Genomic DNA, 14,360 nt, shown 5'->3' with positions numbered 1-14,360 from the left:
TCTCCCAGAGATGGGAGGAGGCTGGTGAGTTCATTACTGTCTCCTAACTGTGCAGGCATGATATGGAACAGAGAAGGTGGCGGGTAGAAGCCGGTAAATGGTCTTTGCAAGGAAGAGATTCATATTGAGTATAATTTCCCACCTTTTTTTTTTTTCTCCTTTGCATAACCTGTAACAAATGCATGTCTCCAGTAGGGCTGGAATAGACACATCTGTCTTTTTATCTTGGCTTCACCCACTCTATTATAGCAGAAGTGAGCAGAACTATTCTGCTAATTTCTCCACCTGGCTGCTCGACCCTGGCTAACGCTTATCATTTTCTATTCCACGACATTAGCAGCACGGCTAGTTCAAGAAAGCTTGTTTCCTTGGGGGCAGTGTGATAAGGACAACCGCTGTTAAGAGGCATGAAACAAACAAAAGCATCTGACACTTGTTCTTGGCCTAATTACCTCTAATTAAATAAAAACAGAGCTGCCCATCAACAGGGGAGAGCAGTGGGCAGAGCGGTGCGGGTGGTGGCCGGTGCTGGTGCCCCTCATCGGGGCTTCGGGGCTGGCTGGCGAAGACCCGCCGCCAAACGATGTGATCTGATGTGGTGCTCACCAGCCTTGCACTCTTTTGCAGCTTGTGGCAAGCTGACGGGAATAAGTGACCCAATCACAATTAAAACCTCGGGGTCCAGGTTCGGATCGTGGATGACGGATCCTCTCGCTCCGGAGGGAGAGAACAAGGTAAGACGGCGACAGCTTCACCCCTGTGTTCCCACCTCCACCGATGTAGCTGAGGTCATTGAAAACTCATTACATCTAAGCACCGAAGCCCAGGCTGTGCCCTGTGACACCTGTGGAAGGTCAGAATTAATCTCACGGGGCTCTGCTGGCCTCTGCAGTGGGAGGGGGCTGAGGATCCCGCAGGGAGGGAGGATGAGGAGGGGGCTGAGCAGCCCTGCGCAGCGGTCCCTTCCCAGGGCAGGTGACACTCACTGCAGTGATGAGCGTGCATGGTCTTGGAAGTGCCACCACGAGGTCTGTGCCCCCTGCGGGAGGGAAAAATCAAATATTGGGTTTCTCGTCTGGGTTTGGCAGCCAGCAGGGAGCCGGGGCCAAGCAGAGGGACCTGTGGTCCTGGTCCCTGCGGCTCTTCTCCTGCCAGCACCTCCGATAATGCCATCTGACTGCATTTGTCCTCCGTCCTCCACCTTCACTGTTGTGAGGAATTAACTGACTGCAGCCAGAGAGAGCTTTGTTTTGCTTTGTTTTAGGGTTTTTGTTTTGGGGTTTTTTTTTTACATTCAGACCATTCAATTTTGATCCCAAGGCGGTAGGAGGCCAATAACTGGCTGAAAATCAATCCAGGCTTCCCATGACTGATGGAATGGAAAATATCTCCAGTGTTTGCTGTGGCTTTGCAGGCAGCAAAACAAAACAAAAACCACAGAGCTCGGCTGCGTGGTAATTCCCTCCTGCGTGCAGCATCCTTCATCAAAGGATGAAGGCACCAGCAAGGGCTGTATCGGGGCAGCTATTTTGAGAGCTCTGCCCTGTGATCGCCTTTCTGTAGTTAAGAGGGGGCGAGGGGTGCTCTGGAGAAGCCACCCCCGGGGGTGGCTCCATTTGCCCGGGGATGTGCAGCAATGAAGCAACAGTGACTTGAGATGTCGGGCTCTTTCCCTCCAACTGGTTGGCACTGGTTCCCCAATACCACACCTCCATATTTTACAGTCATTAAGCAAAATTTCACCTATGGCCCCAATAAGATCCTAATTACGAAGTGAGACGGGAAGACTACCCACATCACATCTTGTTTTGCTCAGGAGAGGGGACAGACTTGTCCCCGTTGGCCTGTGTTTGCTGTATCCCTCTGCACTAACGTGATTTTTACATTTGGGAAGGAAGAGCCAGGCCTGTTGCAGCTGGAGCTGGTTGATCAAATGCTAAAGATCTTTCCAGGTCTTCAGAGAGTTTTGTCTCAAAACAGTATTTTTTAAATATTTTTTTTTATCCATGCCTTTTTCTGCGGTGTGTTTTTGTCGTGAGAGTAGACAAGCAGTTTCCTCTGGACTGTAGCTCAAGCTTCACAAGCGTGTATATGTATATAATATATAAATCTACTGTGAATTTTATTAGAAACACACAATTAAGTGAACTTCTTTGGCTGCCCGGCAGAGTGGGAAACTGGGGATGGGGAGAGGTGGGCAGTTTATCATACCCTTCTTATGTCGCCAAGCCCCAGGAGGTGTTTGGTGGTTCGTATGGTCATTTGTTTGTGTGAAATCATTGAACACAACTGGGGGAAATTGCGAGTCCCGCAGGAGCAGCCCGGTGGTGAGGCAGCAGATGGATGCTGAGCGCAGGGATTGATGTGTATTGGCAGGAGAAGGTTGCTCAAAGCCAGCCGGTGCGATGAGACGTTGCTGTCCATCAATCCCTGCTTCCCCAAAGCATGAAATGCTGTCGGGTCCTGCCACCTTCCAGCCCCAGCACGATGACATGGGGTTCTGCTCTTCTGGGCTTCACTTTGTCTCTCTAAAAACCGAGCACAATGCATTGGCATGTGTAATTTTTTAATACCAAATAACGAAATGGGAGCAGCGGAGAAGCAATGAGTTTTCTGGGTTTGGTTTTGTTTTGCTTTATAATTTCCCAAGCTGGTTTAGTTGAACGCAGGCATTTCATTAAGCGAGGAACGCTCTCCAGTGCCACGTCTGACAGCAGAAGCTCTCCCAGGCTGCAGGCACTTCTCTGCCGTGGGCTCAGGGACGTGCATGGTTTCTCTCTGGTGCTCCTGCAGCTCTCCTCGAGCCCACGGTGGAGGTGTGAAGATCAGAGGCATTTGCCACCCGTACATTCCCTGCCTCTGCAGCGTTTCCAGGGAGGTAACGATGAAGGGCTGAAGTTCCCTGTAAAGTTTTTGCAGACCCCACTTGGCCTTTCAAATACAGCAGCCAAAGGAAGTTTACATGCACAGACCGTGTGTAAATGTTTGTCTGCTCCTCTAAGGGACCCTGGAGACAGCGTATCGCAGAGGCGACACCGTCAGATTTTGCAAGGGGTTTGCAAAAGACGCTTGCACTGCAACATTACCCAAACCTGTATCCTTAAAGGCTTCCCTCTTGCTGCTTAATTTACTTTTTCTCCTTCCCGCACAGTTCCTACAGAAAGCAGCTATCTTATTTTTAGGCAGCAACTGCATACAGAATGTCACTTACTGGCTGGATATTTCTTCTTGATATTAACTGCACAGCTTTGTCATTTGCCTCGGAATTGGTTTCATATGACAAAAGCTTTTTTTTTAAGGAGTCTAGACAGTGTCCCTAGTGAGCTGGCACTTAAATGATGATCTAAAATCTCTCCCCCCTCTACCGATAGCAAGATTTTGATGCCTTTGTCTCCTATATTTTAGCGGCCTTGGTTTCAGCGTTTGATGCAGAAGTGTATGATTTTTAAACCAATATGGACTTTGCCTAAATATCCTTGACAATGAGCGATTGCATCCATCGCTTCTGCATGCCAAATTGATGGAGTTCTGCACAGCAGCTGGTATCATTTACTGAGTGCTACCACGATGGGGCTTACGGGAAGCAAATGCAGTATCAACATAAAGTGCTGGGTCATAATATGCTGGGTTTAGCCAGAGAAAAGATGTTAATTGCCCTCTGGAAGGACGGTGTCCGTCACACACCAATCTTGGCTGATTTCGGGTTCCAAAAATTGTGTTTATTTCTGGGCGTAGGTGGCAGGCGTTGGACACGTCGTTTCCCAGCGGGTTGGATTCCTTGCTCCAGATTTCGCTCTCAGCTCAGTTTCTAGGGTGATGTGCAGAGGGCTCAGCCGGGTCTCTGCTGTTTTCTAACCCCACGTGTTTCTGTTGCTCGGCCAGGTCTGGTACATGGACAGCTACCACAACAACCGCTTCGTCCGTGAATATAAATCCATGGCAGATTTCATGAATACTGACAATTTTACCTCTCACCGTCTCCCTCACCCGTGGTCGGGCACCGGTCAAGTGGTCTACAACGGCTCCATCTATTTCAATAAATACCAAAGCCACATAATTATCAGGTTTGACTTGAAAACAGAGACCATTCTCAAGACTCGCAGCCTGGATTATGCCGGCTACAACAACATGTACCACTACGCCTGGGGTGGCCACTCGGACATTGACCTCATGGTGGACGAGAACGGGCTGTGGGCTGTCTACGCCACCAACCAGAACGCGGGCAACATCGTCATCAGCAAGTTGGACCCCAACACCCTGCAGAGCCTCCAGACCTGGAACACCAGCTACCCGAAACGCAGCGCCGGGGAGGCCTTCATCATCTGTGGCACGCTCTACGTCACCAACGGCTACTCGGGAGGCACCAAGGTGCACTACGCCTACCAGACCAATGCCTCCACCTACGAGTACATCGACATCCCCTTCCAAAACAAGTACTCGCACATTTCCATGTTGGACTACAACCCCAAGGATCGGGCCCTCTATGCCTGGAACAATGGGCACCAAATACTTTACAATGTCACCCTCTTCCACGTCATCAGGTCTGACGAGTTGTAGTCCATCCTTGTTTAGAAACTGATTTGGGGGCGGGGGGGGAAAGGAAAAAAAGGGAGAAAATAATTTAAAAAAAAATGCTAATATCAAGAAACACACTTTAAATAAGTAAATATATAAACAGCTGCCAAAATTAAGACCAACATCATGGAGGATTATTCAGCATAAACCTGACAGATCAGCATTACCTCTACATTTCTAGAAGTCTGGCCCTGTGTTATAGACTCACGAATAACCATGTACTTGCAGCTGGAACTGCACTTAAAGAACCACTTGAGTTTTGGGTTTTGTTTTGTTTCTGTTCCGATAGCAAACCTAGAGTACCTACTAAAGAAGTAAGGCAATGACTGTTGAAAGTTTTTCCCTGGGAGGCTCGCTCTCTTCTGTGTGTGGGTTGCATGGACATTTTCCCAACGTCACGGTCAGCTGTGATGGATGTGTGATTTGTATTTCGAAGCAGAAAAAGCTGACCCGTGAGGAGCTTTCGCTGTCTGAACAAGACCTATCACAGGTTAGTTTTCTTCGCCTTCCATTGCAGCTACTGTCTCTCAACTGTGTTCTTGTCACTTAGATTAACTGTGCTGAGACCTGAAGTAGCTCATGGATCTGTGTCTTAGTAACTATTAAACACGATGGTTTAAGTATGTATTATGAACAAGTTGTTGTACCCATATTGTTTGAACTTATGTATTCAGCAAATATATTGTATAATGTATGTCTGTTATTTACCAGAGGTGGCAAAACTTTGTATGTCCAGTTTATGCAATGAATGTTGTAAATGCAATGACGTAGTTTGGATTAATAAATGATGGTTTTGTTTCTAAAAAGAAAAAAAAAGATCAGTGTTCACCCTTATACACAGATAACCAATTTCATGTTGATAATTACAGGAATATTCTCTTACTGTTATACTATCTACATAGCATTATGGTGGTTGGAAATTGCTTCTGTGGAAATTCTGTGGCATCAGATTCCCACGGGAAGCCCTGTTTATGGAAGTGTGAAGGTAATTAATTTTTTTTAAGAGGAAAACTTTGTACTATCCACAGTTACCTAAGGAACAATAAAAATATTAGGAGACTTCCCTGCTTTGTTTATTGTCTTCTCTGTACAAGTGACCGAGTGTAGGGGAGGGGTAACAGGAATTATTGTGGGGTTTTGGGGGCAATGGTGGAGTAACCGTCCTGACTTTCCTTACAGCTTGAATCAAGCAGTGCCCGACGGGTGGCTGCAGCTGGGAGCTGGAGGAGCCGGAGGCTTTGGCTCTCTGCTCTGCAGGGCTCGCGCAGCGGGCTTGCCACCCCGTCTGCATTTGGAGCAGATGCTACTTCAGGGAGGTCAAACCCTGCCTCTGCTCCTATGGCCACTCCAGGGGAAGCGAAGGCGGCTGCAGGGAGGCTGTGCTGCTGCCTGCTAATGCGGGCAGGGGCTCCGGCTGCCCGCAGTGCTGCGCTCAGCCTCCTCTCCATCCTGGGGCTGATGGCAGAGTGGGGTCAGGAGGTGACAGCGTTTGATATCAGTGCTCCAACAGGAGAAAATTGTGCCGTCTGTTGCGTTCAATAGAGTTGGAGACACAGCGCTTCAGACCGCTGCGTGCGATTGGATCATTTGCCTTCTCAGATGCCTAGAGTGCCTCTCATCCTGAACTTGCTATAGTCTTACGCTAGTAAAAATCTCCTTCCATTTAACGCAGCTAGCGCTGCGATGCTGCTTATAACGAGCAACTGTTACTGCCGGGGCCTGAGCACTCCACACAATCATTCCTCATTTTTTGCCAAAGCAGGGGTCTCGCAGCGCTGCAGGATGCCGCAGCACACGCCTTGAAACGATCCGAGGCACTTTTCCAGCTGAACGCTCCTAAAGCTCTCGATACTTTGAAGCTTAAGATGCTGGATGCTAACATGCTCCACTCAACCACCTTTAATAAATCCTGCAAGTCCCCGCTCTCCCCTTATTTCCACCATAGGCTTTCCCTGTGGCAGGGCTCGTTTTACTGGGAACCCAGCACCACCAGCAGCTTCATTCTGCCACCGCTGTCTGGTGTGAGATGCAGGGTCCCATCTTTCCCCTCTGCCCCAAGGAGAGCAGCAGTCAGTAGTTCCCATGCCACAGCCGGCCCCAGGGGAAGGGACAGGACTCGTTCTGCCTTTGCTGCCCGCCCAAGGAGCCTGCTGAGCTGGATCTGCTGGGCAGCAGTGATGCCTGGAACCTCTTCAAAGGGCTTGCTCTGGTGTTGTTAGACTGGTGTAGCCTCCTTTCCAATCAGAGAAGCAGGTGACCATGTTTAGCACCACCAGGCATGGCGATTTCGCAGCCAAGTGGTGTGTGAACAGCTATATTCACTGATGAGGTTCAGCCTTCGAACTCGGCAGACAGATGCATTAGGGCTCTTGGAAGGATCACGGATCACTGAGGGCGGGAAATTGGATATAAGCAATTGGCGACGGCTGCAAATTGCACGTACGGATTTCAACCTCTTGGCCTTAGCAGAAGGTCCCTGCCGGGCTCTTCAGCAGGAGGAGAGGGGAAAGAAAAAAATGGTGTAATGTGGTTTCCCAGAGCTGGATTGAACCACAAGCAATGAATGATCCCCCACGTGTAGATGTTTGAGCCGGTTACACGGGTTTGAGACGCTGCCCTGTGTCAGCACTACTCCTCTTACCGAAACGCTGGCTGTATCCAGAACTGGGACAGCTCTCTGAGGACTCGTTTCTGTGCTACGCACCATATTTCCAGAGCTCTGGACTGCCAGGTTTGTGGAGATCTTCAATATTTAGCAGTGGTTTTCCCTCCAAGAAGCTAAAATAGGGGGCTAGAGACCCATGGTGTAATTGGCAGCAGTATTGATCTTCAATGCATGAGAGAAATCTATTAAGCCAAAAAGCTGAAAGGCACCTGCAGTCATTTCTCTAATTAATGTATTTCTTCCGTGCAAACTCATTTAAGGGAGGCACGCTGTTTTTATAAGATTTAGAGCTGGGTCCAGCGACTGCTGCAATCAATGGGATGGATGCCAACGCCTACAACAGGGGCTGGGCTTTTGCAGCCAACTGAACCCGCTCGCTGCACGGCTCCTCAAGCGCATCGGGGTGATGCTCTCGCACAGTCTTGCCGTGGTTTTGAATCACGGCTGCTGTCAGCTGTACTACACGCTGAACTGCTTTTCGGTGCAGATCACTGTCCCAGCAGCTGGGCTTTGCCTACTCTGTTTCCTACCCGCCTGCGCAGCACGGAGCCGTGCTAGTCGCCCTAAGCACCGCCCGGTTCTTCTCTAAGACTGTAGGTGTTCACAGAGGTTGTCCCAGCCAATCTGTCCAGTTTCGGGGAGGTGTTTCAGGTAGACCAGAGCGTGGCAGGGCATCACCCAAATCTGCCAGCAACCCAGCCAGGCACGCTGCCACGCCAAAGCACCTCCATGTGCCAAATTACCCAAAGTCAGCTTTGTCATTAGGCAAGATTTGAGGACAAAAGAACACGTTTGCTTCAAAACATTGATTTGCAAAAAATAAATTGAATTACAGAAAGGCAAAATAACGCTGTTTGCTTTAGGGCACAGCTACATTTAGATTCTAATTTTCCTAGTGCAATTCATTTAAGACAAGACTCAACAGCACAAAGTGTCCTTGAACACAACAAAGACAGAGAATTTTTCTGTAACATGTACCCAAAGTTAATGAGATGAGAAAAGTGCTTTAAGGGGTGTACCTTTGTCCTATTTGCCTGTAGTGCAATATTCTATAAATGGATGCCATATGGTCATATACTTAATGGTATGTATTACTTTTCAAGTGGATGAGCCATTCAAAGACAAGTACATCCCAGAGGATTGTATTCTATAGCCTGTGACTTAATTATTTGGTACATGAGGTTTCCTGGTCCAAATTTAGTCATGGGAGCCAGCGAGTTACTTCAGAGAAACATCTGACCATACTTTTGTATGTGTGTTTCTGCGTTGTTAATATTTTACAAGGGATTAATTCAAAAGCACTACACTAGATATTTGTGAGGGTTTCAGTGCGATGCAGAGCCCAGGTTCCGCTCCCAGCCCCATCAGCCATGCTGAGTCCCCGCTTCATAGCTGAGCAATAAGTGGACAGATTTCATTTTGCATGTCACAACGTTCCTGTCCTTCATCCTTTGAGTCAGGTGAACCAACGCTCTCCCGCCGAGTCACACCTGCCTCGGGATGAATGGCGTGTCTGATGGGGTTTGCTCTCATTTTTGCAGTTCAGAAAGCCATGGTCCTTTTCTACCCTTTGCTCTGAGACGCCCCCCTTCCCCGGAGCCCTCGTGCCCACCCCAGAGGACGCAGCTTTTGGGCAGGGTAGGACACGAACGCAGGCACACGCCTCCCGACAGCCCGGCTGCGTGTCTGGCCAGCTCAGAGCACAGGCAGAGCAGCTCCCTGCACCTCGTCCCCGTGACACTTCTGTCGCTCTCCAGGCCACGTCTAGCAACGTGTGTTCCTGGTTTTGTGTGCAGGGGAGAGCCCGGCTTTCGGGGCTGACATACGGGAATGAAGCTCGTCCTTCCCCCACCAGTGGCAAAGCCCACGGGGAGCAGCGTGGGCTGTGAAATATGCAGCTTAGAGCTGCGATAGCGCTTACACAGACTGTCCCGCTGAATTAAATGAAGCTCACTCAGCACCTGGCCTAAAACCCAGGCAGAAATACTGACTGTTGCTTAGCATCATCACAACACTGAGAGCTAAAAATTTTCCTTTCTTCCTTTGCTGTTACTCCTCTGACCTTCATTAGTTCTGCAAGCACTGAATGCAGAGCCCACATGGAGTCGGTTATCATAAAAAAATGTATCCTGGCCCCTTAATTAGCTCCTCATTATCTGCGAGCTCCATATTGAAGCATTAAGATGTTGCAAAGCAATTTGTTGAGTTTCCAATTAAAACTTTTTAGAACTGTTGAGCCTTTTAATACTTTGTGTTTACAAATTGCCTTGGACCTACAGCAATACACACATTTTCTTCACTGGGGAAATATAGCTGAGGAGCTGATAGTTATTAATATAAAATCCCTGGTTTTAATAAAGTCATAAACCATGTCAATGAAGCTGCTCTTTTTATACCTGATACAATAGAGATGACTCTCTCTGAATGAATGCAGAAGAGTAAGAATCATTAAAAGGGCAATTATAGGCTGATTTCCTCATAACTCCACTTTTACAGCACTGTAAAAACAAATGTACACATCCCTCTTTATATTAATTTACCCTGGATGTGTTCCTACCAGATGACGGTAGGTGCCGAGACCCTCCGTTTCTGCAGGGGGGGAAAAAGGCTCAGCATCTCCCAACAGCACATTGCAGGATCAGATCCATCATAAATAAATAAAAGCCAGATGGGCATGGATTATATTCACTGTCTTGCACAAGCTGTTAGCTGGAGGAGTGCAGCTATGAGATACGAACACAGAAATAAAATGGGTCTCTCCTATGAAGCACAGCATTGCACAGACTTCGCCTGGGTTCCTTGGCTAAGTCTATGGCCTGATCTGCTGCGGTGGCCACAGAAATGGGGAGGTGGGCGGCTGATCGACCAGCTCAGAGCCGAGCTCTTCCTACAGTCTGTAGAGCCAACGTGAAGCAAGGGGAGCAGCAGTGGCTCTGCTGACCCGGAGAGGAATTAAGTGATTGGATTAAAACCTCTTAAAAACGGGTCCCAAGCCATTTGGAAGGGATGGTCATCTTCATGTCACAGCCAGCGAGCGCAAAGGAGGGATGCAGCTTGCTTGCAGCAGAACAGGCACCAGCCCACAGAGCTTTAACTGATCCCAAACAGCTTCTTCCTCTTGTAAAATAGTCCCTGGGTCCGCCGGCTGAATAAGTTCATGGCCATTAAGAGTCTGTTGTATAATCATCATAGGAGGACACATATCACTGAGGAGAGCCAAGGGAAGCGGCTTTGGTGTGCGGCAGAGCTGCAAGGAGGGATCTGCGCAAGCCATGACAAACAGCACCGTGCCAGAGCGACGCGCGCTGGGCTTTTGTTCTCAGCCTGTGCCGAGGACTTGCGATAATATGGTACTTATGTTCTTTGGGATGTTGTAAAGCCGTGAGCTGATCTGTACTGAACATGTCATTTGTATTCCCACGCTGTTTTTTAAGCAAATCTGTCAAATAAAACCAAAAAAAGAACCAAAAGAGGAATGCAAAGGAGTGATTACATACGGAATTCACCGCACAGGCAGCCATGGCCACTCTGGACACCAGCGGCTTCGTGGCTTTGCTGTCCTCCAAGAGGGGGTAGGAATGACCCTGAGAAACAGCTTTGGTCTGGGACAGAGCGCAGCATCCCAGGCCACCGGCTGACACCCAGACAGGGCTCAGGGCCACCTCCAGGCACTGTGTTACTGCATTTGTCCGTAGGCCCCTCCTGGCCCTCAGCATCCTCCGAGCTTTGGGGCTGCTTTGCGGTGAATCATCTCCCCCTCGACAGAGGAGGGCTGAGCTCTTTCTCGCCTTCCCCCTGGCTTTTTCATCTGGCTTTTAAAGACCTCATCGCTTTCAGGATCATCTTTTCATGCCCTTCTGTACATACTTTCCCATTTTTGCACTGTCTGAGCACCAGGCTACCAAAAAAAGAGGTGTCTATAGGCAGATCAGCACCTGCAGCAGCAGTGTGGGTCCTTCCTCAAACACGCAGAGCGAGCCCCCAGCAACACAGGCAAGGGACCTTGGGGAAAGGAAACATACATCTGCCATCTGTGGCAATTTAGCATTTACCAGTCATATTGCACTAGGGCACTGTCACTTTGAATGAATGTTAAAGCGCTTCCTCTCCGTGGCCTGAGCAGTCTCCTTTCCCCATCAAATTGGCCATGGCGTGCCATAATAAAATAGACATACTGTGGCTGCAAAGGGTCACTCAGAGGGGCTGACATTAACTCAGGGAGGTCCGTTTTTGAAGGAGGCATTCAATTAAAGTTTTATTGCAATTCTGCAATGTGAAGCCGCAAGGGTGAGTCTCAATAGCTGTGCTGGGATTTTAAATTAGCAGCTGAGCACGAATTTGCCGGTGATCCTGGCCGTGAGCACCGGGCAGTCAGCTGTGCTCAGCCGCAGGAGCGAGGTCCAGGGAAAACACACTGGTGGCACCACGTACTTGGCTTCGCTTTCCATGACTAGCGGGATGAGCAAGCACAGGTGTGCAGTCACCTGGGAGCAGACATGGTGGAAAGGTGGAAGGACACATCTGGCTTTCTGGAGTGTCTCGGAGGGACCATCCGGGGGACACGGGGTGGCTCTGGGAGCTGGGGGTCAGCCAGCACTTTGAGAAACGAGACTCGGGTGAGTTCTGCAATCCTGGAGGAGTTTGTATGAAGAAAATGCGTTAGGTTAGGCCCACTGTCTTAGAGCACAAATATTTATGCTCTCAAGCAAGATCTCCTCCTGCAAACACCGCTCGAGAGCTGGCAGCCTTCAGCTGCTAATGCACAGGCTGCACGGCCCATGGAAGAGCTTAGACAGGAGTGGGAAATGTTTCCAAACTTTCACATTTCTTCTTTGTTCTCATTTCCCCTGAAACAGCAGGAAGAACGAGCCCAAATCACTAATGCAGCTGTGGCCAGAGGCATTTGGGACTTGTGAACGGAGCACAACAGGGCTGCAATCCTCTGCCACAGCTGCGGTGGCAGCAGTGATGATGATGATGATGATACCAGGCCAGGTCTGAGAGTGTCTCCTTGCTGGACACCGGGGTTGGGCGCTGGTTTTCCTCTGTGGATTTTAGGTTCAAAAGCCTGCTCGTCCCTGGGAAGGAAAGAAGCCTCTGGAAATGCAGGGCTTTCTGCAGGAGATCCCGAGTTTCTGCCGAGCATCCCAAAGTACGTAACATGTCAGCGACACACGCACCGCTCAAGTGCAGGTGCTTGGAGCGCAGCCGTTGCTGCAGTAAAGACCGAGGGTAAGCGGTTGTAAATGAACAGGGCTCTGTGCCCAGATTTTAGCCATAACACTTTCTCTCAAAACCTCAATAAACCGGCGTTTTGCACAGGAAAAACTGACAGACTTTTAATTACCAGCCGTCGTTACTGTGTTATCATAATGAGAGTGAATAGAAGCAGCTCTGCGACTGCCAGATGGTCACGCTCCCGCTCGCTACGGCAGCGAGGAACGCGGCGCTGCCCGTCCCCGGCTGGGAGCCAGGGCGAGGAACCCCAGCCCCGCTGCCCTGGGCACGCACAAAGCTGGGATAAAGAGCTGTAAAATGTTCCAGCCTCCGGCATAAAAATAGCCTCTGCAGTTAAAGCAGATGGGATAAAACCTGCAGAAGGGCCATCAGCCCTCATGCACCAGGGCGCATGATGGTTGTCAGCTAAGGGTCAGGAAGAAATTTGTCCTAGGGGTGATGCTATCTAATGGACTGTGCTAGGAGTTGTAATGCTCTCTGCTGAAAGCGTGCAGCGCTAGCTGCTGCTGCTGGAAACAGGCTACCAGACCTGACGGTCCACAGTGTTGCTGTGATACTTTTTGCATTTTAAATATTAAATGCAGTATTAATATTGTAATTCCCATCTGTTAAATCGCAATTGTAAGTACTCTGTTACGTCAAACACCTGCCCCGACCCTTGCAGGAGCCCTCGGGCGCTGCAGAAAGTGCCTGCTCACTGCAGGAGCCCAGGCAGCCTGGTGGGTTTGGCTCGGTTTGGTTTCAGCCCAGTTGCAGCTGGAACTCCATGAGGGCATAAAACTGGTGGCAGCCCATTAATTCCCTGGATGGGATTGGAAGCGCAGGGTAAGGACACCCCATGGGACCATGCAGCCGGGCCACCTATGCTCGGGGAGCACACCCAAGGGTGTCCTTCAGCGAGGAATGACAGCTGCCTGTAGGCAGAGGGGAAGAAAAAGTACAAAACCAGGGAACTTGGATCACTTTATCCCATAGCAACAAGCCCCTTCAACAGGAGGAGCTTCTTCACAGCAGAGCCCTAAAAAAGGAGCTTTTAAAATAAACATTGGCATATCTCACACCTCCCTCTTCCCTGAAGGATACTCTCTGGAAGCACATGTGGACAAACTAGGGAAGGGAAGAGAAGGAAAATAGCGTTGAAGGGGAAGATTAGAGGTGCTCTAATTAAGTGCTGAAATTAATCCTCTGTTGTCTTTCACTACCTAATATGTTTAATCATTATGGCTTCTCTGTTGTTCACTGATGAATCCAGCAGCCTCTTTCAGAGCATCTGGTCATATTATTCCCTTGCTTAATGATAGCATAAAAAAACCCCAAGCGTTTTCTGTGGAGCTTTTGCCCTACATACCGAATGCCACCTTGCAGGCAGGTAACGAAGAGGCCCTGTAACCGGGCACTGCAGCCATGCTCAGCCCCTGCCCCTGCGTGCCGAGGCTGTGCACAGGCTGAGGGGCTGTGCATGGCCCCGTCTCGCAGCCCTCGCTGCACCCGGAGCACCCCCAGCCCAGGGAAGGAGATGCTGCTGTCGGAAGGGAAAATCCTGCCAGGGCTGAGAGGCACCAGAGGCGTTATGGCAGCCTGCCATTAGCGTGCTTATAAGTGTGGGAATTCATCACTGGAGCAGATAGAAGGCCTCTCTGTGAGCGCCCTTCTAGCTTCAAGGTGGATGGCTGGTTTCAGAGCTTTTTCCTTGCTTTCTGTGTGTTGCCTTGCTATGTGGCAGGATAAAAAAGAAAAAAATCCCATTTTTGTTCTGCAAACTGGAATAAGATGCTAGAGCCTTTACAAGCCTGTGCTGCCCTTGCTCAGGGCCTCCTGGGGTGGATGCTCTGAGCAGTGGAGGTCTCTTCTGTGGGTAAGCAATCTCCCTTCGCTCTGGCCA

The 14,360-nt window shown here is 49.5% G+C and overlaps 1 protein-coding gene across 2 annotated transcripts in view; it reads left to right on the top strand.

The window, feature by feature from the left end:
- OLFM1 (olfactomedin 1) overlaps nucleotides 1-5,638 on the top strand; it is a 34,165-nt gene extending 28,527 nt beyond the window's left edge. For both annotated transcript variants that reach the window (XM_064468605.1, XM_064468603.1), the window contains exons 5-6: nucleotides 628-734; nucleotides 3,883-5,638. In XM_064468605.1, coding sequence (XP_064324675.1) covers nucleotides 628-734; nucleotides 3,883-4,557 — 782 coding nt within the window. In that variant the 3' untranslated portion in view covers nucleotides 4,558-5,638. The remainder of the gene's footprint in view (nucleotides 1-627; nucleotides 735-3,882) is intronic.
- The last annotated feature ends 8,722 nt before the right edge of the window (nucleotides 5,639-14,360 follow it).

The sequence above is a fragment of the Phalacrocorax carbo genome, chromosome 18 (assembly GCF_963921805.1).
Source record: "Phalacrocorax carbo chromosome 18, bPhaCar2.1, whole genome shotgun sequence".
Lineage (NCBI taxonomy): Eukaryota > Metazoa > Chordata > Aves > Suliformes > Phalacrocoracidae > Phalacrocorax > Phalacrocorax carbo.
The sequence above is the reverse complement of the archived record's forward strand: the minus strand, read 5'-3'. Positions and strand labels throughout refer to the sequence as shown.